The sequence below is a fragment of the Neovison vison genome, chromosome 12 (genome assembly GCF_020171115.1).
Source record: "Neovison vison isolate M4711 chromosome 12, ASM_NN_V1, whole genome shotgun sequence".
Taxonomy (NCBI): domain Eukaryota; kingdom Metazoa; phylum Chordata; class Mammalia; order Carnivora; family Mustelidae; genus Neogale; species Neogale vison.
In genome coordinates, this window is record NC_058102.1 from 104,062,119 (window position 1) to 104,087,122 (window position 25,004).

General features: G+C 41.6%; 1 protein-coding gene across 2 annotated transcripts in view; it reads right to left on the minus strand.

Moving 5' to 3' along the window:
• The window catches only part of TIGAR (TP53 induced glycolysis regulatory phosphatase), a 30,482-nt gene extending 5,770 nt beyond the window's left edge, over positions 1–24,712 (minus strand). For both annotated transcript variants that reach the window (XM_044227114.1, XM_044227115.1), the window contains exons 1-4: positions 24,586–24,712; positions 14,297–14,334; positions 9,761–9,882; positions 1,787–1,864 (exon numbers count right to left, since the gene is read on the minus strand). In XM_044227114.1, coding sequence (XP_044083049.1) covers positions 1,787–1,864; positions 9,761–9,882; positions 14,297–14,334; positions 24,586–24,617 — 270 coding nt within the window. In that variant the 5' untranslated portion in view covers positions 24,618–24,712. The remainder of the gene's footprint in view (positions 1–1,786; positions 1,865–9,760; positions 9,883–14,296; positions 14,335–24,585) is intronic.
• Between the last annotated feature and the right edge of the window lie 292 nt (positions 24,713–25,004).

The window sequence follows — 25,004 nt, forward strand, 5'->3', positions numbered from 1 at the left end:
TGTGGGGGGCACCGTGCGAATGCTCGCTGGTATTATTAAGGCTGGGCACGGAGCACAGGGAAGAGGAAGGAGGCAGATGGAGGCAACAGATCGTATCCTACAGCATGCTGACAAGCCAGGTTGGAGCTTGGACGGCTCCTGAAGGTAAAACGGAAACAGTGAACTGTTCTACACAGGTGCGCAGCAACCACGTTTTCCAGACTACTCTGGCTGCAGCACAGAGATCAGATGAGAAGAGCGAACACGAGTCAGAAGACGGGAGAATCGCTGTTCCGGGGGAGCTAGGGGACGGAGGACACTGAATGTACAGGACAGCAGCAGTGGGTGCGCAGAGGGATGGGGCGCTCAGGAACTACGACCCAACAGCAGAACTGACAAGACGATGATAGGATGTGCAGGTGGGGGGCAAGTGCACATCAAGAACGTGTGGTCTGAACAAATGGGTAAAAGCAGGGGCTGGGGAGAGACAAGTGGGTGTGTCCCCCTGAGCCGCAGGGCACACACGCAGAAATAAAAAGTAGGTAGTTTGATACGTGAGCTTAGGTGAGAGATCTCAGCTGAACATAAATATATACATGGACATCCACTGAGATCACAGGGGAGGATGGGGCTACTCAGGAAGAGAGCACGGAGTGAGAAGAGACAGCCCGGCCAATGCTCCCACTCTTCCCACTGGGGGAGACAGGCCCCGCCCAGCATTCCACTGAACTCACAATGCCGGTTTAGCACTGGGCCATGGCTTCTCACGCACAGAGGGAGCCTTTCTGAGCAGCAGCTCTGAGCAAGTTGTGGTGTGTATTTTGGACGAGCACAGAGAATGTGTGCAAGTTATGAAAAGCAATTCTTTAGTGATGTCCCAGCCATTTGATGCTCCTCCCGAGGTACAGGAGAAATCACAGGGCTGCCAGGGACATCAGCCTGCTTACAGGCCTGCATTGGAGCAAAAACTGCCACTCTAGGAGGAGACGTGGGGTCAAATCTCAGATCTGCAATTGAGGTGTGGCTTTAGCTAGATCACCATTTCATCAAGATTCATTTCTAATATATATAAAATGGGCTTAACAGAGTTTATTGAAGCTTAAACTCAGGAAGTACGATAGGGAGGCTGAGATGAGAACTTTGCACTTCTACATTGCACTAGTTCTCATGAACAGATGTTGCTTTTACAATGTAGGATGCCTGCCTTACACAAATTCAATAATTACATAAGATACTATGTATGAGCATATGTAACAGCCACGGTCACACAGCAGGTTCTTAACATGTGTTAGCTGGTTCCACATCCCTCACAAGAAGGCATCAGATAGGGCGCCTGGGTGGCTCAGTTGGTTAAGCAACTGCCTTCGGCTCAGGTCATATCTTGGAGTCCCAGGATCAAGACCCGCATCAGGCTCCCTGTTTGACAGGGAGTCTGTTTCTCCCTCTGACCCTCTCTCCTCTCATGCTCTCTCTCTAATAAATAAATAAAATCTTTAAAAAAAAACAAAAACAAAAATGAATGTATCACATAGGGGCTCCTGGGTGGCTCAGTCATTAAACATCTGCCTTTGGCTCAGGTCATGATCTCAGGGTCTTGGAATCGAGTCCTGCATCAGGCTCCCTGCTCAGCGGGAAGCCTGTTCCTCCCTCTCCCACTCCCCCTTCTTGTGTTCCCTTTCTCGTTGTCTCTCTTTCTGTCAAGTCAATAAATAAAATCTTAAAAAAAAAATAAAAGAATGCATCAGATAAACTGAGGTGATTTACTGATAACTCATAGTGAAGAAAAATATGTAATTAAGCTACTTACTCTTTCTCGAAGTCTTGAATCATACTTTACTGTCAAATCTTTGCAAACGTTGCTCTTCTCCAAAATCCCATGCACAGTCTGAAAGCGGAAAAACAACTGTTTCTTTTCTCATAAAAATAGTCATTCTGGCCAAAATGTCAAAATACATCATAGTAAAAACAACAACAACAACCTGGGGGCACCGGGGTGGCTCAGTGGGTTAAAGTCTCTGCCTTCCGCTCAGGTCATGGTCCCAGGGTCCTGGGATCGAGCCCCGAGTCGGGCTCTCTGCTCAGCGGGGAGCCTGCTTCCCCCTCTCTCTCTCTCCCTGCTTCTCTGCCTACTTGTGATCTCTCTGTCAATAAATAAATAAAATCTTTAAAAACAACAAAACAAAACCTAGAGGGGTGCCTGGGTGGCTCAGTTCATTAAGCATCTGCCTTTGGCTTAGGTCATGATCCCAGAGTCCTGGGATTGAGTTGAGTCAGGCTCCCCACTCAGTGGGAAGTCTGCTTCTCCCTCTGCCACTTCCCCTGCTTGTGCTCTCTCCCTCACTCTGTCTCTCAAATAAATAAAATCTTAAAAAAAAAAAAAAAAAACCAGAAATAATTTTCCTTTGTGAAAGTTGCCTCTCTTCTGTACTGCTCACCCTTTGTCTCTTCACACCAATTTGGATATTTCCTTCTGCACTATCTTCTAGTTCAGAGGTCAGCAAACCATAGCCCAAATCCAGACAGTGGCTTGTTGTTGTGAACAAAGAGCTATTAGAACACAACTGCTTACGTATCGTTTGCGGATGCTCTCACAGTACAACAGCGGAGGTGAACGACTGTGACAGAGAGCATACAGCCCATAAAACTTAAAATATGTACTATATGGCCTTTTACAGAAAAGGTTCCAGTTCATTAATTCTCCATTCAGGTGTGCCTAAATTACTGTTAAACCCATCTACCAAGTCTTAATTTCAGTTATATTTTCTGTTCTAGAATTCACACTTTGTTCTTCTACATCATTTCCAGTTGTCTGCTGAAATTCTCAATGCCATTTTTTAATCTATGCATTCAACGGTTACTTTAAAGTCCAGGTCTGGTAACCAGTTATCAAAGAACTCTTACAGCTCTTCTGTTGTCTTTTGTCTCATTTTTGTTCACATTCCTTTCTCTCCTGGTGTGCCTGGTTACTTTTGATCAGCAAGACACGGTATTTGCAAAACTGTAGAAATAATTTAAGTCCACTATCTGCCTTTTTAATCTCCTCCCCACAAACTAAACATTGTCATCGTTATGGTTCTCTATTATCAATATTTGTTCATCTTTACCTTTACCTTTACCAATGTCTTTGCTCACCAATCTTTTCTGAAACTCAGACCTCCATTCTGGCACTATTTTCCTTCTTCAATTATCCTTTCAAAGTTTCTTTATAGCCTGTTTGTCCAAAATGTCTTCATATCACCTATACTTGAGAAAATGTTTTGCTGGGCATAAAACTCTAAGTTAGTCTTTATTATCACTCAGTACGTTAAAAATAAAGACTAATTGGGGCGCCTGGGTGGCTCAGTGGGTTAAGCCGCTGCCTTCGGCTCAGGTCATGATCTCAGAGTCCTGGGATCGAGTCCCACATCGGGCTCTCTGTTCAGCGGGGAGCCTGCTTCCCCCTCTCTCTCTCTGCCTGCCTCTCTGCCTACTTGTGATTTCTCTCTGTCAAATAAATAAATAAAATCTTTAAAAAAAAAATAAAGACTAATTACTAATACTAACAAATCTGTTGAGAGTCTAATACTGGCCATTAGTGGATGGTGTTTGTCCTTCTTATCCTCTGGAGCTTTGCAATTTTGTTATTGTAAGCATAGATATGGGTTTCTTTTTATTTATCTTGAGTGGGATTTTTCACACTCACTAGAACCAACAGTTCTGGAAAATTATCAACTGTGACTTCTTTGACCCCTTTCCCATTTTAATATCTCCTTCTAAAAAACACCAGACTTCATCATTACTTGATTTCCTTTAAGCTCTTATATTTTAATCTGTTTCTTACATTGTGCTACATTTCAGTTACCATCTTGCATTTACGTATGAGCTAGCGACTATTTCAGCCATGTTTAATCTATAATTCAGTACATCCACTGATGTTTTCATTTTTGGTTTATTTACTTGTTCTGTATTTTAAAATCAATTTTATTGAGGTACAATTTACAACAAAAAAATACACCTTTTTGAATGTACAATTCACTGAGTTTTAAAAAATGTATACACCTATCTAAATACCACCAAAATCAAGATATGGAAGAATTCCATCACCCTAAAAGATTCCTTCGTGTTTGTCCCAGTCGATCCCTCCCACTCCTGGCTCCTGGCAGTCACAGATCTGCTTTACATAACTGAAGATTAGATTTGTCTTTTCTAGAGTCTCCCATAAATGGAATCCTCCAATATGTACTCTTCTGTGCCTGGCTTTTTTTGTTCAACGTGTCTTTGAGACTCTTCCACGCTCCTGCTGATCTGTAGTTCACCATGTGAAGGTATCACAGTTCATTTATCCGTTCACCTACTGTTGAGCACAGGCGATCCGATTCTTTGCTTATTACAAACAAGGGTGTTCAAAAGTTACATACAAGTCTTTCTGTAAACATATGCTATTTCTCCTGGATAAATTCTTAGGACCAAAATTGCTGGATCATATGATTAATATATGTTAAACTTGCACTGGTTTCTAAAGTAGTTGTTCATTTTACATTCTCAGTAGCAATGTAGAAATTCTAGTTGTTCCACATTCTTTTATCTTTTTTATTTTAGGCAGTTTCAAATGTTCGTGTAATAGCATCTTACTGTGGTTTCAATTTGTATTCCCGTTAAGATCAATTCTACCTGGCATCTTTTCATCTACTCACTGACCGTCCATATTGTCTCTTCTTTTAAAAAGTGCCTGGTCAAATTCAACTCCATTTGAAAGTTAGTGTTTGTCTAATTACGGAGTTGAAAAAAAAATTAGATAAAATTTAGATTAAAAAGTTAACCTAGGGAGAAGGTAGTGGGGTTATGGACATTGGGGAAAGTGTGTGCTATGGTGAGTGCTGTGGAGTGTGTAAACCTGGCGATTCATAGACCAGTACCCCTGGGGCTATTAATACATTATATGTTAATTTTAAAAATAATTAAATAAATAAATAAAAATAAAAAATAAACCTAGATAATTTGTCAGCTATATACACACGTTATATATATAATATACACATTTATAATTTTCTCCCAACTGCACCTTATTTATGCTTTGTACTAAGAAACCCTTATAAAGATTTTTTTCTGTTTTCTTATAGAAGATATACAGATTCAGCTTTCAGATTTGTGCTGAGATCAACTATGTTAATTTTTGTGTTATAGGAGGTAAAGGCCAAAGTTCATGTTTTTCCATATGGATAGCCCATTGTTTCAGGACATTTTATTGAAAAGAATATCTTTCACGTGCTGAATTACCTTAGGACTCTTGTCGAAACCCAACTGATAAAAAAGATTCTGACTTCCAGGGAAAATGGTGGAGTAGGAGGAACCTAAGTTCACCTTCTCCCATGGATACAACTAGGTAACATTCACATCAGTGTAAGTAACCCAGAAAATGACCCAAAGACTGGCAGAACAAATTCCACAACTGAAGGTAGAGAAGAGGCCACACTGAGGACCGTAGGAAGGATAGAGACGTGATGGGGAACGAAGCAGACCCACAGGGCCACCCACTGGAGGGAGGGAGCAAAAGGCCTGGAGAAGGAAGAGAAATAGACCCTCACATCATGAGGCACGGGAAGCACATGTGGGGAAGGTAAATCCCTCATAACATTTGGCTTTGAAAACCAGAGGGTCCAAATTTTGTGAGTTCTTATAAACTGCCTGGCTTAAAACCTGGAATTTAAAAAACCAAGAGGATTGGCTCTGGGAGAGCCCTGAGAGCAAGAGCAAGCTGAGCCCAAGCCCTGAAAGAGACAGCACAACAAACTGCCCAGCAAGACAGAGCACAGAAGCCGCAATCTGGAAAATGCCTGCAGCATACCAGAGAGAGAGTTTTTTACTAATCTCAGAGCAAGTCCAGAGCAGCAGCAGTCACAAGGAGACTCCCCAGGAACAAATTGGGGCTGACATGCGCCATCTCCTGCCCAGGGCCCCAAGGCATTCACACATGGCCTCCGTGGGACCCAGCGAGGCAGGCGTTCACTACCAACTTGCTAACTTGCCACCCCACCCCCCAGCACCTTGGGGATCCACGGCCTTCAATATGATGTTGGCCCAGCCCAACCAGGGTGGTGCCATGGGTCTGGCAGTGTGTAAGGAGCCCAGGCAGTGGCCAGCGCCACTCCAAAATGACTCCTGCCCTGGACACATATCAGACTGTGGCCCCAGCAGTAGACTGAAGGCAGATAACGGGTCTGCCAGCAGGCCAGGCCCACCAATGAAAGCTTCTTGGAGAACAACAAGGTGAGGGAGGGGGGGGATCACCCTGCAGTCTGGTGCTACCACAGCTCTGGCAAATGCCTGGTCTGACTCAACTCAAGCCCAAGGTGGCCCCACCAAACTGGCCCACTAACAACACAGGGACCAATCCTGCCCACAACAGGCAAAGAGAGTCACTGCGCATGACTGGTCTGAAGGCAAAAGCGGCTCGGCCATGACAGCAGGGTGCCAACAGCATATAGGAGACACCCCTGAAGCTCCAGGTGCTGATGAAGAGGGGACATTGCACTGCAGGATGCTAGAGGACCTCTTCGTCATAAGGCCATGACTTTCAACAGCAGCAGACGTATCTGACTTTCCTAATACACAAAAATAGACACACTGGGTTACACAAAGTGAGGGGACAGGGATATGCCCCAAATGAAAGAAAAGGACAAAATCACAGCAAGAGACCCAAGTGAAATGGAGATAAGTGACACAGCCGATGGAGAATTTGAAGTAACGCTCACTGGATACTCACTGGAGTTGAGAAAAAAGTGGAGGACATCAGTGAGGCATTTAACACAAAGAAAGAACCAATCAGAAATGAAGAACACACAAAATGGATTACTGGGACTTCATCAAGATAGATTCAATATTTACCTGTCAATAATTACTTTGAATGTGAATAGACTAAACGTTCCAATCAAAAGAAATAGGGTGACGGAATGGATTTAAAAAAAAAAAAAAAAAACCTATCTATAAGCTGCCCACAAGAGACTCATTTCAGATGTAAAGAGACATGCAGATTGAAAGTGAGGGGATGGAGAAATATTTATCATACAAATGGGTGTCAAAAGAAAGCTAGAGGGCAAGACTGATATTGGACAAAATAGACTGAAACAAAGACTGTAATAAGAGACAAAGAAAAATACTATATAATAATAAACAGAACAACCCAACAAGAAGATAAAACTATTGTAAATATTTATGCATCCAACAGGGAGCATACAAATACATAAATGAATAAATAACAAACACAAAGGCAGTAATTGATAGGAATACAATAATGGTTGGGAACTTTAACATCCCACTTACATCAACAGAGCATCTAAACAAAATCAACAAGGAAACAGTGGCTTTAAATGACACACTGGACCAACTGGATTTAACAGACAGATATATTCACAGCATTTTATCCTAAAACAGCAGACTACACATCCTTTTCAAGTGTACATGGAACACTCTCCAGAACAGAGCACATTATTAGGGCACAAAACAAGTCTCAACAAATTCAGAAAGACCAAAGTCCCACCATGTATCTTTTCTAACCACAACAGTATGAAACTAGAAATCAACCACAAGAAAAAATCTGGAAAGAGCACAAATACATGCTCTTTCACATGTTTAAAAGACACGCTACTAAATAATGAGTGAGTCAACCAAGAAATTAAAGAGGAAACCAAAACATACATGGAGACAAATTAAAATGAAAACACAAGGGTGGACGATTTTTCCCAAGATTTTCCTTTGGGCTGCAGCAAAATCTATCCTAAGAGGGAAGTTTATAGAAACACAGGCCTACCTCAAGAAGCAAGAAAAATCTCAAATAAACAACCTAACTTACACCTAACGGGGCTCGAAAAAGAACAAAACCTAAAACCAGCAGAAGGAAGGAAATTATAATAAACAGCAGAAATAAATGAAGTAGAAACTAAAAGAAGAATAAAACAGACCAATGAAACCAAGAGCTGATTCTTTGAAAAGATCAATAAAACTGATAAACCTTTAGCCAGACTCCTTCAAAAATAATAAGGAGAGGACTAAAAAAGATCCACTGACCAAGAAACCCCAAACCAATTAAAAAAAAAAAAAGAAAGAAAGAAAGATAGAAAAAACCCATAACAACAAAACATCCTGACCATATAGGTGTGGGTCTACTTCAGGTCCCTCAATTGAGGATCTTCATTTTTTTCTTTAAAGATTTATTTATTTGAAGCAGGAGAAGAGAGAGAGGTGGGGGAGAGAGAGAGAGAGAGAGAGAAAGAGTGCATGCATGAGTGCACACAAGTGGGGGGAAAGGGCAGACAGAGAGAATCTCAAGCAGACTCCCTTCTCAATCATGGGACTGATCCCACAACCCATGGATCATGACCTGAACCCAAATCACGAGTTAGACACTTAACAACTGAGCCACCCAGGTGTCCCCATTTTTCCATTTTTAGTCGTTTCTTAATTTGGGGATGTTGTTTCTCTATTTCAAATTTCTATGACTTCATGTTCACTGACCTCTTCTTTAACAGTGTCTAACCTGCTAGTAATTCCCTCCTGTCAAATTTTCATTTCAGAATATTGTATTTTGATCTCACGAAGATGAATTTGGTTCTTTTGTATCTTTATTTCTTTCCTTATTATGTTCCTCTGAGCACAGATCAGCCTCACTGTTAAGGTGTGATTTGGTTCTTTCTATATCTTTTATTTCTTTCCTCATTGTGTTCCTCTGAGCACAAATCAGCCTCACTATTAAGGTGTGATTTTTCTGAAGTTTCCACTGCATGTTTGATATATTTAACAAAATCTCTCCACTCTGGCTGATAGCAACTCAAATGATTCCCAACCTGTGGGAGTTCTTGACATTGTCTGGCTTCTGGCTCCCCAGCAACTGTTCTCTCCCATAGTTGTTTTACATCTGGCCTCATGCAATTTCACCTATGCACATGCAGACTCTAGTCCACTAAGGATTTTAGGGGTTCTCTATCCATATTTTTAGAGTTCTTTCTCTGTGTAGCTCCCTCTTCCAACACTCTGACCCACAATCTTTAGTTATTTAATCTCTCCAAATCCCAAGTGCTGTCTTCTCAACTCACTGAGGCCACTGGCTCTATCTGGCTTCTCCTACCAGCATAAAAAAGTTGCATCAGGTGGAAGACCAGGACAATCCAAGGCTCACCTCATTTGTTTCACTTCATTTGGGGATCACAGGCCCACACTGTCTGAAGTCCAATGTCTATAAACAGCTATTTCACAAATTTTGTTCTGTTTCACTAGTGGCTTATATGCAGGCAGACTATACTCCAAGCCTGTTATTCCCTCACGGGGAATTATTCCCTCCATGGAGTCTTTAGAAATATATTTGGTTCCTTTTTAATTCTCTGGGGTCATTTATATAGTAAACTCTACTAATCTGTTCCCTAAAGATATTTCAAACATGTCTTTTATTTCTTTACAGTAACATAGTTGTTTTCTTTTTTAACTGTGTCTGGATTCCAATATTTGATGTCTTTGTGGGTTAAATTCTCCTGTCTGGTGTTTCTGCTTGCTCTATCTCATAAACCTTCTTTGTCTTTGTAAACATACTTTGTTAGACATTTTCCCCAAGCTACTTTAATTTAAAGATTACCAAAATAAAATAAAGTACAAAAGTAAAATGAAAAGAAAGAAGTTCTGTTGGCGGGGAAGGAGAGGACTGGGGATGGCATCTGCGTGTGACTGAATTTCCTACAGATTCTGGAAGCAGTTTTTAAGGTTATAACTGTTGAGACTCTTGACTCATCAGTCTTAACCTTGACTTTAAACTTACCTGCTTCGTCCTCATGAGGTCACTGGAGAAAACATGAGTAAACTTCACATTATTAAGAAATATGCCAGCAGCAGCTGCTTGTTTAAATCCAGTTTCTGAAAGAGGCTCATCTACTCCTTGTCCTATGGTAGTCAGAGAAGGAATAAGAACTCTCAAATGTAAATATAACCGATGCAAATAAATCACATGTAAGAAAATATAAATAGAATGTATCTACATTTTATTAAAAGATTTCCTTGGGTACCCTTCTATATAATTTTTCAGAGAACCAAAAAAAGGAAGTAAAATTAAGCTATAATCCTATAAAGGCTCAAGTATTCAAATGTTTCCCAAAAGAATGTCTGCCTAATGGTAATCAGATGATGATGAGAATATTCATTTGTCTCCAGCTCCCCTCTCTCGTGTCTGTCCATCCCCTCATTAGCTGTATTTTATTAATGCTGGCTCTGATCTTATGTTCTCAAACCAGGTGCTGCATTTGAAAGGCAAGATCCTCACCTAAATAGTTTCCTTCTTTTTTTTTTTTTTTTAAGATTTTATTTTTTTATTTGACAGACAGAGATCACAAGCAGGCAGAGAGGCAGGCAGAGAGAGAGGAGGAAGCAGGCTCCCGAGAGCCCGATGCGGGGCTCGATCCCAGGACCCCAAGACCACGACCGGAGCCGAAGGCAGCGGCCCAACCCACTGAGCCACCCATAGTTTCCCTTCTTTACCTCCACTGCCCAAATGCTCAATATTGTATTATTGCCCCTCACTCTTGCTCCCTTCCTCCTTCCTTCCTTTTCCTTAACAACAACAACAACAACAACAACAACAACAACTTTGGAACCTTCCTTTTCAGGAGAAGGGCTAAAGGGTCCTTCTATTGCAAAAGAACTAAATGGTTGTGTTTGTGTATGTATGTGTTTGCTGCTCACAGGGTCTAAGGAAAATCTCTAAGAGGAAATGCAAAGCAACCAAAATACCCTAAGTTGAAATCTGAATACTAACATTGAAAATATGGAGTTGTCAGGATATCAGCACAAGCAAGGGAGCAGCTGGGGGAGGGAGACTACTGCGTGGCACAGCAAGGTGGGGAGGACTGAACTCAGCATTCCTGGAAGCCAGAGATCCTCCAAGGAAGCTAGTATAGTTTCAGGTCAGTAGTATATATTAAAAATCCAATGCAAATTCGCTTCAGAGCAAATCTGACTGAATAAAGGCTAACAAGTTTTCTACTAGTAGCAAATAATAGTTCAGTCATTAACTTAACATATAAGAAAATAATCCATCATGCATGAAAGTCAGCAGAAACAACAAAAAGCAGATTCAGAATCATTAATACTTCAGTCATTGAAACCAGCAGATACAGACTCCAAACTATAAATAAAACATAAGGATGGAATCCCAAAAACTACCAATTAACAAGAAACCATCAAAATAACCAGGGAGGGGCGCCTGGGTGGCTCAGTGGGTTGAGCCGCTGCCTCTGGCTCGGGTCATGATCTCAGGGTCCTGGGATCGAGTCCCGCATCAGGCGCTCTGCTCAGCGGGGAGCCTGCTTCCCTTTCTCTCTCTCTGCCTGCCTCTCTGTCTACTTGTGATCTCTGTCAAATAAACAAATAAAATCTTTAAAAAATATAAATAAATAACCAGGGAGCTTTCTAAAAGAACCAGATGGGGACGCCTGGGTAGCTCAGTTGGTTGGACGACTGCCTTCGGCTCAGGGCGTGATCCTGGAGTCCCGGGATCGAGTCCCACATCGGGCTCCCAGCTCCATGGGGAGTCTGCTTCGCTCTCTGACCTTCTCCTCGCTCATGCTCTCTCTCACTGTCTCTCTCTCAAATAAATAAATAAAATCTTTTTAAAATAAATAAATAAATAAATAAAAGAACCAGATGGATCTTTTAATAATGAAAAATATTATGAATTGCTGAGGAGGGAAATAATCCCTCGGGGAATAAAGGGAGATTCAGTCACAGAAAGGTTTAATGAACTCAAAGACAGGGCTGAGGTATTAGCCCATATGCAGCATAAAGGAGATGAAACACATCTCACTTCTATTAGAGACATGAATGACAGAATGATATTGCCTAACATACATCTGACTGGAACTCCAGAAAGAAAGAAAATGGAAGAGAGAAAATATGAAGAGATAATGGCTGAGAATTTTCCAGAAATGATGGAAAACATGAATCTACAGATAAAGAAAACACCAAGCAGGATAAATTAAAAGAAAAAAAAAATCCATCCTAGATATATTAAAGGAAACTTTAGAATCCTAAAATCAAACAAAAGATTTTAAAAGTAGATGCAGAGAAAGACTGATTGCCTACCATGGAATAAGATTTGGCTGAGAGAAGACTTCTTAACAGGAGCAATGGAAGCCAAAGAAACAGCACAACAGTATCTTCCAAATGCTAAAAGAACTGTCAGTCTAAATTGTCTAGGCTAAAGAAGGTTGAATAGAATAGAAATAGAATTGTTTGGAATAAAAACAATTAAAACTATCTTTACTAGCAACTAACTGCCTAGGGGACCTTTCAAAGAAGACACTTCAGGAATGAAGGTCTGAGATGGAAAAGAAATGAGGAGGAGAGAAACCAGTGAATATATTTGTAAATGTAAACAAACACTGTCTACATAACAAAGCAAATAATAATGCTTATGATCTATGGTTTTAAAAGGATAGGACTAAGAAACTAAGCAACAGTCATGTAAGTTCCTTGTATTTTGGGAGGAAAGGAGATAATTGATACTATACTTCATTAGATATGAATGGTAAAAATTTAAAGGTAACCACTGAAAGAATGGAAATGGTTTATCATTCGAAGCCGGTAGGAAAAGGGTGGGGGGACAGAACCAAAATCAGCTCCATAGTATTTATGAGGTGACACTTAAGACATCAGCACCCAGAAAGGTTGAAAGGAAAGCAAGAGAAAAACATATACTAGGCAAATTCCAAGCCCAAAACAGCCGGAGAAGCTATATTATACTCAGAAATGCGAGACTTTATGATGAAAGTCTTAGGATTGGGAGGATATTATAAATATTCAATGACCCAATTCACTGGGAAGACAGAACAATGTTTAAGTTTGTGTATGTGCCTAATAAAATATACTCAACTGTATCAGAGCAGAACACATAAAGCACAAATTGACAGAATGTCAGGTACTAAACTATAAGCTGGCCATCCCCATGGCAAATCCCACATCTCATCCATAAACTGGTATTTTGGTCATGCAGGCAAATCAGTAAATTTATAAAATTAGCAAAACATAGAAGATCTGAACAACAAAACAGAGGTTGATTATTTGACCTATAACTCCAAACCCAATAATCAGAAAACATAGCTTGTTCTCAAGCACACAATGGTAGATGCATAAACACTGAGCATATTAACAGATTTCAAAGTGGATCATCAAATAAGCCATCTTGTCAGAATACAAAATGTAATTGGAAGCCAATCATATAAGATGAAGAGCAGAAACAAAAAGTTCAGTCATCCAGAAATGTAAAAAACAGTTCTAAATAATTCATGGATCACTGAAGAAATCATAGTGGGAATTTAAGACACCTGGTGCTGAATACCTATGAAATGACTACATATCAACACTGTAGTTACGCAATAAAAATGGCGTATGTTTTAACTTAAAGAACTAATAAACATCTAACTGACAGAGGTAGGGAATGTACACAAAACAAATAGCAAAACCGGGTGAGACCACAAAAATTTGTATTGCTGCTCCACTGTCGATGTCTAATGAAAAGAGACAGGTGAGCAGTACTAAAAGACAGGGTGATGAGGCACAGGAAGTACAGAGGCTAATTTGGGTGGGGTACATGTCACTGGAAAACAAAGGTTCATTTAATTATCAGACTAGTTTTCAGAAGAGGGAGTGGGGCACCCTGGGTATGAAAATCAGGTTCTGCAAACTCCAGATGTCCCTAAGCAAAAAAATTAAAAATAAACGCGTTTATAATCACAGCACAGAAATAGCCTGTCTGGCTGAGAGTTTACCCAAGATATTCTTTAAAAGCTAGCCTTGCTGGATCATAGGGAGATTAAAAGGTCTGAACCCAAATTAGCAGAACAAGGGAGGAAGAATCTGTTCAGAATAAAGTAAGAATCCCACGTGAGAATAGGAATTCTCTTTTTAAAACCTCTTCTTTGTTATTACTAAAAATAATATAACTATCTTAGCTGAAAAATACCATTAACACCAGCCAGCAACCTTCATGTTTCCAAATATGAAATCATTTTAAGTTACAGCAGTTATATTTTAAGATCACTAGACTCAACATAACTCCTGAATCAGCTGACTGGGCACTTGAAGCTACCTACAAACAACATGGAATCCTGTTCTTTACATTCAGTTCACTTAAGAGACTTATTCCTCTTGGCGACCATCTGCTCTGATCATATTTCCATGCTTATGACACTTTCTCTAAAGCTGTTCACAATACAGAGCTGCCCCCAGTCTACCCTCCCCCACCCAATCTGATTAACTCAAACATCACATTAACACTAAAGGAAAAAGCTAAGAGTATACTAACCTTGAATTATTTTCTCCTTGTTTAATCTTGTTTCACCACTAAAATAGAGAGGGGGGAGAAACTTTTGTTACCAAATTAGATTATTTTTGAAATGAGAAAAAAAAATCAACGAAATGATGCAAACCATCAATGTAATGATATTCACAAAGGTAGCATATGAACTCCGTAGCATACTTTTTTTTTTAGATTTTATTTATTTATTTGACAGAGAGAGAGAGAGAGAGAGAGATCACAAGTAGGCAGAGAGGAAGGCAGAGAGAGAGGGGGAAGCAGGCTCCCTGTTGAGAAGAGCCTGATTCAGGGCTCTATCCCAGGACCCTGAAATCATGACCTGAGCCAAAGGCAGAGGCTTAATCTACTGAGCCACCCAGGTGCCCCTGTAGCATACTTTATAATCTAACCTGTAAACACGTGTTCTAAACTGCTATTTGCAATTGTCTAATGTATTTAGTTGATGAGCCAAGAATTTCATACTGTCACAAATTAAAATGTTTAGATCATGAATCTAATCATAAGTAAACTATAAGAAGAAAATTCTACTAAAATACATATGTAATTTTTATTAAATAATCTTGTGAAAATAAATACATTGACTAAAATTCTTTTTACAAGCACAAGGAAACTGTGAGTCCGTCTGTTGCCAGGCTGAATAAGCAAGAGCCAGGGAACCTGAATTCAGTAGGAAAGAAGTCCACAGGCCTTCAGATGTCCTGGCTTCTCCTAGTTCCTAGATCTCAAGCTGTTCTTTCTCATAATGCTGACAACTATCTTGCAGACCACGCTGAAAAACTGAGGTTTGGGGACTGCGGTTTGAAAAATTTAAAAGCCAAACCAATTCAATCCTGAGGTTACCAGAAGAGAGAACAGACTGGGAACTTTATCACAAAATAACCATCATTTGAAGCTGGAGGGGTAAGAAAGTGGAGGGGGATGTGCTACCTGGACCAGACCAGAGACAGCAGGGTAGTCCTACAACAAAAACAATCAAATACATGAAAAGCTATGAAGAACTGAGTGGAAAATTCTTTGAGGCCTTTCTATGTGCTAAGGAGAGCACCAGGCCGTGGAAATGGAGACACGAAGGACGGGTGGTAGACTGGGAGAAAGGAGCTGGTTTGCTCTGCATGGACACTGGACACTGAACTGGAAATGGAAGGTAAAAATAGTGAATGGGTTTCTTCAGATCAAGTCGTTTCCTCATTTGGTATCAAATGCCCACTATTTATATGATTCTGTGTCAATGAGAGGTGAAAACCCTTTAAAGTAAACTTCACCGCCACATAGCCGGCTAAGGAACAAAACTGCTTTGGCTCTAAGTAGCTCGGTTAGGCTTGGGTGCTTCTGTTCTTCGTCTGTAAAATGGGGACAACAATAGCCCTATTGAAACAGGACTCTTGGGGCACCTGGGTGGCCCTGTCAGTGAAGTGTCTCAGGGCTGTGGGATCGAGCCCACGCTAGGGGTGCACTCGGGCGGGGAGTAGGGTGTCTGTTTGAGATCCTCTCTCTCCCTCTGCCCCTCACTGCCCTCCTCACCTGTGTGCACGCTCTGTCTCTCTCTAAAAATACATAAATCTTTAAATAGGACTCTTTGGGTAACTGAATGAATACAGGCCAGGCAAACTGTATTGCGGATAAAGGGTTTCAACTCCACTCAGCTTTTAGTAAGCCCTCAATAGTTCTGTTTATAGGTCGTTCTTGGTTGGACAGAGCTACCCAGAAATCAAAGAGTCAACTTAGTGCATTTTAAATCTTGTAAAAATTGTGAAATAAACCATAGAAACAAATAACATACCATAAAGCCAACATTCAGGTGACCCCAGCCAAGGTAACAGATCACTGCCAGCCTCCTAGACCTTGTCTTTTTCTGATCACAATGTCCTCCCACCCCCAGTGGATCCACAACGTGGACACTGGATGCCCACTGGCTTCGCCTTTCTCCATGGCTTTCCCACCCATGTATAGCACAGATTAGTTCCCCCTCCTTGAACCTTATAATGAATTGCTTCTATGTTGTTTCTGTTCTTTCACATTGTTTGCGAGATGCATCAGTGTTGCTGAGGGTGGCTACTTACCTTCTCAAGATTGTATAACGTGCTTAAGAGTTTACCACAATGTATTTATATGTTCTATTCTTGATATCTATATTGTTTCCAGTTTAGAGCTAAGCTGCTATGAATATCCTTGTAGAGAGTGCCTCAAATTCTCTAGGGCAGCGTTCTCAAAGTGTGGCCTCTGGATCAGCATTACTGACACTGCGGGAGGGCTTTGGAAATGCAAATTCTCAGCCCCACCTCAGACCCCTGAATCAGAAACTCAGGGGTTGGGGTCCAGTTAATCTGTGCTTTAATAAACCCACCTGGTGATTCTGATGCACATTCATGTTCGAGAAACACTCGAGGAATGACAAATGACTCTTTTTATAAGCAGTTTTGTGGGAATTCGGTCACACATGTGTTCATATGTTGTTTATGACTTCTTTCACACTATACTGGTGGAATTGAGAGTGCATGGCTTATAAAGCCTAAACTACATCCTACCCTTTAAATAAAAGTTTGCTAACCCACACCTAGTGTTAGAGGCCTAGCACTAGACTTGCTGAGCCACAGAGTATGCAAACATTCGGCTTTATTAGATGTTACTGCAGTGGTCATAGCAATTTACATGCCCCAGCAGTGTTCCACATCCTCTCCAACATTTAGCAAGGTCAGAGTTTCCCATTTATGCGAATCTGGCACTAGAACAGTTTATCTCAGTTTGATCCGAATTTGTATTTCCCTGATTACTGTGAAGGCTCATCCCCCTTGCTCTGTTTTAAATAAAGCACTAGTTAAAAAAACAAAACAAAAGCCCTCACATGGGATTGATTTACCTAGATCTAGAGAGGACCGCCATCAGACCTGAGAGTCAGAATCACAAACCCAGGCCTCAACCTGGAACCCTGTCCCTTGTTTACAGAAATAGTTGTTGGCCAACCTCTGCTTACAGCAGTGGTTCTCAAACTGGAGGGTGTTATCAAAATCCCCTGGAGGGCTGGGACGCCTGGGTGGCGCAGTTGGTTGGACGACTGCCTTCGGCTCAGGTCATGATCCCAGCGTCCTGGGATCGAGTCCCACATCAGGCTCCCAGCTCCATGGGGAGTCTGCTTCGTTCTCTGACCTTCTCCTCGCTCATGCTCTCTCTCACTGTCTCTCTCTCTCAAATAAATAAATAAAATCTTTAAAAAAAAAAAAAAAATCCCCTGGAGGGCTTATTAAAACAGACTGCTAGACCTGGCCAATACGTTCTCGTTCTTCAAGACCCAACACAGAGAGCCAGCTCTCTGTGGGAGTCTTTCCTTCCCAGCGCATTTCCCCACCTACCTCCCATTTAACACCCACAATGTTACACTTCCATTTTACCCAGCACCACTATTATAAGTTACCACCTGTATGCTAATTCACTTTTTCAGTTGTGTGTCTATCTGGCTCCAGCTCCTTAAAGGCACAGCCAGAGGTTGCCTCACCCTAACATGCCCATTACCTGGAGAAAACCCTGGGAAATAACAGAACCTCAGTGTATGCACTGTGCCTACGGAAGGCCATGGAAGTACCTACCCAAGTAACAAATCTGTTTGTCCTTTGATCCAGCAACCCCATCACTGGGAATATCTGCATTCACCCATATTTAAAACAATTACCAGTCACGATATTCTTTCTAATAGCAAAAGATGCTAAATAACCTAAACGTCCATTAACAGGGAACTGATCGCATTAACAAATAAACAGTGGTGTAGCTACACAGTGGAATACTATGTAACTGTGTCCCCTAGAAAGAGAGTGATTTATGTAAAGACATGGAAAAATCTCCAAAATATAATAAAGGGAAAAATCAAGGTGCAGGATAATATTTAAAAATGTTACCTTTTTAGAAAGGTGGGAAATAAGAATAAACATTTGGACCTGCACAAAATAAAACAAAGAAAACACTGGAAGGATACATAAGAAACTAATAAATACGATCATTGAAGGGATGAGAGGAGAAGAGGTTAAGACCAGGGAAAATTGTTTTGATTTCAAAATATGTGGATGTAGCTTTAAAAAAATATATGACAGGGGTGCCTGGGTGCCTCAGTTGGTTAAGCGTCTGCCTTGGATTTAGGTCATGATCTCCAGGCCCTGGGATAGAGCCCCATGTTGGGCTCCCTGCTCAGCGGGGAGCTTGCTTCTCCTTCTCCCCCACCCCTGTTCATGCTCTCTCTTGCTATCTCTCTCTCTCACATAAATAACATCCTTTTAAAAAGATGTATAACAAATAAATTCATTTTCTCAGAACTACTTAGCACTGATTTGCCATTATTATCATTGTTGTAGTTAATATTAATGTCTTATACTCTAAAATTTATTCAGAATCATACAAAATAGATGTGAAAAAGGACATTAATCTCTACCATTCAGATGATAAAGCATCCAGGGTGAGGATTAGAAATTGTCATTTCTAATACAGAAAATAGTTCCCAAACATTGGTTGCAGTTCGTGTCAGCCTCATAATCTTGCTGAGATCAAGAATAAAAGAACTGCTGTTAAATACAAGTAATGTCGTCTTTAGACATTAGCTTTGTAGCCAATTCAATCTCCAGCAAAATTCAAAGAACCTTCCCTATATCATGTTTACTTCTATACAGGAACCTCAAAAGCTTCTGCCTACTTTATTGCCTACTTTATGCTCTCCTGCTCAATTTATAAATTTAAAATCAAGGATGAGGAGAAATTTAATATTTTTTTAAAGATTTTATTTATTTGACAGAGAGAGAGAGAGACAGAGAGAGAGGAATCACAAGCAGAGGGTGTGGGAGAGGGAGAAGCAGGCTTCCCTCCAATGAGCCTGATGCAGGGCTCGATCCCAGGACCCTGGGATCGTGACCTGGGCCGAAGGTAGATGCTTAACAACTGAGCCACCCAGGCACCAGAAATGTAATAATTTTGCCAGTGCAGGCTGTTACAAATACAAATTCAACAGATCAGAACTTCTTGTATGCTTGCTAAAAAGATAGCTCACAATTTTAGTTTAAACTCAATAGCTGATTTGGTAAGATGCAGAATAACATAAAAGATTCTCTCTCTCTCTCTTTTTTTTTTTTTAAGATTTTTTAATTTATTCGACATACAAGTAGGCAGAGAGACAGGCAGAGAGAGAGAGAGGAGAAAGCAGGCTCCCCGCGGGGCAGAGAGCCCGATTCAGGACTTGATCCCAGGACCCTGGGATCATGACCTGAACTGAAGGCAGAGGCTTTAACCCACTGAGCCACCCAGGAGCCCCAATATAAAAGATTCTGTTATCAAAATGTTATACTATAAAACAATGGAATACCAGTACTCTGACAGTTTTCTAATGGTACTGCCACACCATCTAACTATTTTTGACAAAGGGAGAAAAAACTAGCAATGATATAATGAAGGATTTTATTTAGCTATAAGTCAATAGATACTGCTGCCAACATTATTATATTATTAACAATTGCTGGCATTCTGCTGGGCATTTTTTGCCTTGAAATCCCTTTATAAATATTACAGAGTGGGAAACCTAGAAATAGAATTTTTCCCCCAAACTTTCATAAATATTTAGTTTTACAGCTTTTATCAGCTTTATCAAGAGGTTTATATAAATCCTTAAGGCAAATGTTTAAAAGTTTGTTTTGGGAGTAGGAAAGAAACGTAGGTGGCTAAAATAGTTTTACTATTAATCTACTTCCCTTAACCAAAGTTTGGCTTGTGATAGCGGTAGAGAAAGTAGAGGAAGCCGAAAGGTCAGAGGGATATATTTTGAAGGAGTCAGGAATAACACTACTCATTTTCAAAATGTGCGGTGTGATCCATTTCCAAAGCAGAACACCCGACTCTGCAAGAATCCTAATGCTTATGCCAAGAAGTTGAGTCTTATGACCAGCCATTTATAGGCCCTCCAAATATGCATCATTCCTTTTGTAGGTTATTACACTGTTCTTCACTTCGAAAGGTATTGTATTTTGTTAGCTCTGATTTATAGGCTATGCGATTTCTATAGCAGTCATTTCTAAAACTTAATTTCCCAATCATATCCCTGTAAAGAATTCAAATTCAATAAAAAAACTACTGTTTGCCACAAGACGGAGATAAATCACAAGAAATTAATAGAATTGGGGGCATGTTTTCAAAATAGTATGCTTTAGCATACACGGAAATGCAAAGCCTCACCTGATATTTAATCATGAATAAAGCTTTATCCTAATTCCTCTCTATCAAATAATTCATTCGAAAATATGGAAGATTTCAAGAGTTAATAAGACAGAGACTCTCATTAGATAGGTTGTGGGGAAAAAATGTAACATACCCAACTCATGATATGTTTTTGTTTATAAAGAAGGTAGTCCTAGTTGTAAACGGTCTCCCAACTGATCAATTGTATTTTCAGAAAACAAATACCACAGTAACAAAACAATCACAAAGATGTTTATAAAAGTTTACAGGTGACCTAGCATTTACTATACTTGCTTTATTAACGACCAGAACAATTATTGGCATTCAACAAAAAGTAACTGCCAATAGAGGTAGCGTTAAAGGAAAAAAAAAAAAAAAAGGGAGGGTGGTGGGGTTATGGACACTGGGGAGGGTATGTGCTATGGTGAGTGCTGTGAAGTGTGTAAACCTGGCGATTCACAGACCTGTACCCCTGGGGATAAAAATACATTATATGTTTATTTAAAAAAAAAAAAAAAGAAAAGAAACAGTTTTGCTATCAATAACTTTACTAATCATCTTTAAGTCAATAAAAGTAAATTTAATTGGGGTGCCTGAGTGGCTCAGTGGGTTAAAGCCTCTGCCTTAGGCTCAGGTCATGATCCCAGGGTCCTGGGATCGAGTCCTACATCAGGCTCTCTGCTCAGCGGGAAGCCTGCTTTCCCCTCTGTCTCTGCCTGCTGCTCTGCCTGCTTGTGATCTCTGTCTGTCAAATAAATAAATAAAGTATTTTTTAAAAAAGTAAATTTAATTTAGTTTGTAAAAAAATTTTTTAAGTTTTAAGAGCTAGCTAAAAATGGAAGTGAAGGGACTCCTGGGTGGCTCAGTCAGTTGAGTGGCTGCCTTTGGCTCAGGTCATGATCCCAGCATCCTGGGTTGGAGCCCCACATCAGGCTCCTTGCTTGGCAGAGAGCCTACTTCTCCCTCTGCCTCTGCTTGCCTCTCCCCCTGCTTGTGCACGCTTCCCCTCTCTCTCTCTCTCTCTGACAAATAAATAAAATCTTAAAAAAAAAAAAAAAAAGCAAATAAAAAAAAAATGGAAGTGAAATGGGATGGCTTTGTAGGCAACTAATTGCAAACACACACAAATAATATTTCAAGGGAAATTTTAATGGGTTTTTAATTTTAATGTTTTAATGGGTTGTATAGGTGATAGAAATACCTGATAGAAATACCAACCTACATATTTTGGGGTTTTCAACAATGCTGTGCTACAAGATCATAAGAGGTTACAGTTAAATAATATTAAAAGACTCCAAGTTTGGAATCTTGGATATTCTATTACAAAAATGACACATACCCGTAAGTATAATGAAGAAAAACACATATGTAGTAACAGTACAACATTCATGAAGGATTTGGTTGAACTTAAAAAGACTGCATTTCAAAAGTCTTCTTGCATTATCTGAAGGTATTGTTCAATAAAATTAACCATCTCTTAAAAAATACTGATCATGGGGGTGCCTGGGTGGCTCAGTGGGTTAAGCCGCTGCCTTTGGCTCAGGTCATGATCTCAGGGTCCTGGGATCGAGTCCCGCGTCGGGCTCTCTGCTCAGCAGGGAGCCTGCTTCCTCCTCTCTCTCTCTGCCTGCCTCTCTGCCTACTTGTGATCTCTCTCTGTCAAATAAATAAATAAAATCTTTAAAAAAAAAATACTGATCATGCTATCAGTTTCAAAGCACTTGACTATCTTAGTTATACAGAATCAGGTCATGGAAAAGGTTAGTGCTATTCCCAATATTATGCTATTCCCAATCTTCTGGATTCCAATAAGAGTCATCATATTTAACTATGGTGACTATTATTAGCCAAGTTTGAAATCGTTTCTTTCCCTGAAAGAATCTTCAATTCTTAGTTTGGAGGACTCAGAAGGGAAAAGAGGAATGATCCAAACAGAGTTAACCATAACCTTACCAATTATTTCAAAACTTTTAATTCCACTTTCCCACAAATAAAACAGAACAAAGCAAACTATTCATATCACTTTTCCCAATTATATTAGCAGAAATAAAAAGTAGCCACGAAAATGGCTGGTGACATTCCAGCAGAGATGCAGGCAGAGAGAGATGGGGAAGCAGGCTCCCCACTAAGCAGAGAGCCCGGTGCGAGGCTCGATCCCAGGACCCCCCGGATCATGACCCGAGCCGAAGGCAGAGGCTTTAACCCACTGAGCTACCCATGTGCCCCTCCAGCAATCTACAAATACTGGGTTTTAACTCAATAAAACAGGAGGCAGAAGAGGACAGTGGTTGAGAGACTGGGCTGCACAGTCATGCTCCTTTGGTTCAAATCGCAGCCCCCCATCTAGCCAGGTAACAAGTTACAGACCCTCAGCATCTGTTCCCTCACCTGCTAACTGAGCAGTTCTCACCTCACTGGATTGTTGTCGGAACTTAATTACAATGGTGCCTGGCACACAGTAATTTATAAAGACTCACTTCTAAAATAAAAAAAAAAATAAAGACTCACTTCTGATTCTTCATAGGATATCTTTAAGGAATCAATTTTTAAAACCAAGGCCCTTTTAAGAACAGGAAGAGACAAAATCCAGATTCATGTAAGTACTGCCCAACAAGAACCTAATTAGACAGCACCTTACTTTTCAAGGGACGGTGTAATCCAGATTTCCTACAACTTTTGAGCTTCACTTACAAGTCAGGCACGGTGCTGCCTGAGTTAAGGCATCCAAAAAGTGCAGTAACACTGTAAAAGGAGGGCTCTATTTCCTGCTCTGCTACCAATAAGTTATATGGAGTTAAGTAGGTCATAAAATGGTCATACAGCAATCTATAAAATGGAAGGGTGGAGAAAGAAGAGACAGAGAGAAACTCGATTTCTGGTTTAGTCATCAAAATCCTGTGAGTCCTAAAGGGAAAATTCTGCTCACTTCCAAGATTATCCTCCTATAAAGAAAGAACAGGGCCAAAAAAAAAAAAAAAAAAGATAGCAGTTAAAGTCAGCTTGATCAGGTTAAGTCCTATTAGTATTCTTCTGAGCTCCAGAACGTAAAAAGTGGTATCTTGTTTATCTGTATAGCCCAGTACACTGGCATGCAGTGTACAAAATGCTGGTCTGATAATAAAACTACACATAAATATGGAGGTTTAACTACATTTTTATTAAAGATGTGTTAGAGAATTAGAAGTTATCTAATTCTTGAGATATACTGATTTCTTCCTCTCCGTTGAGCTATACACTTCGCCTTTGCCTCGAGTTCTTACACTAGCCCAGTGAGGTCGGTATAATTGTCATTACCCCACTGAATGCATCAGGAGATTGAGGCTACTCACGGAAGCCCTGGTTACAAGGTTCCTCCTAGCCAGAGCCCGGATTCTAACCTACGTCTATCTCGCTTGCAAAATCTGTGCTCTCAACCACCCTGGGCTGCACTCCCATCAACACTCGGCCAATCCGCGTTCAGAAGGAAAAAAGATAACAGACTTAAAGACATATCTGCCTTTCCCAACACCCCGTAATGCTACGATAAAAATATGTGTTCGGGGCGGTGCGGTCGGCTGAGACTAGGGCGGAGGCCCCCTTCCTCTGCCAGCAATGTCATCTCCGGGGGGAGGAAGTAAATCTCGGATCTGTGCCGGCGGCTGCCCGGGCGAGCGAGGCGGGACAGCAGACGGGCAGAGAGAGGACAGCGGGAGGCGGCCGGCACAAACACATCTGCCTTGGGCGAGCCGTCCCGCAGACTCCGCAGACTCCGCCGCGGAGCAAAAAGCGGCGCCCAGGGAAGTCCGGGGACAGGGCTGTCCTCCTTCAGTTTTAACTCCGCCGAGGGGCTGCGAGCCTCCGGACCTCAGTGCGCTCACCGGCAGTGCGGGACTCGGGCTACTTAGGACCCGCCTCCCTCGCTCGGCGGTGCTCCGGGGAAGGGGGGTCCGCGGGAGACGGCCCTGGCGAAGACACCTCCGAGACAGCCGGCTCCAAGCCCGCCCCACGAGGGGACAGCAAGGGGGAGGGGCAACGGTCTGGTCGCCCAGTTCAGAACTCACTGACCAGAAGGCGAGGCGGCACCCTGCAATACTCACTGCCGGACCACGGTCAGAGCGAAGCGCGTCATCCTCCTGGCGCCCGGAGGGACGTAAAGTAGTGGCCGCAGCTCGGCTCGCGGGGCCAGCACCCTCCGGCGCGCCGCTTCTCCGCACTGCGGGACACCTCGCCCACACCACTTCCGCCAAGCCCCGCCGGCCGGCTGGCTCCGCCGCCATAGGCCGAGGCGGCCACTAACGTCATCCCCCCGGGGCCAATCAGGGGGACTTGAGGCCCATAGGCCGGCGGAATTGGTGAACGATGAGGCCCCGCCCAGGGCCGTAGCGCTTGCGCCCCTGCGCGCAGGCCTGTGATTGGCGCGCGGCAGGTGCGTGCGGGACCCGCCCTGGAGTCCGCAGTGGAGGCAATTCTTGCCCGGGCAAGTTTGGATCCGGGAGGCTCCGGTGGGGGGATGAGG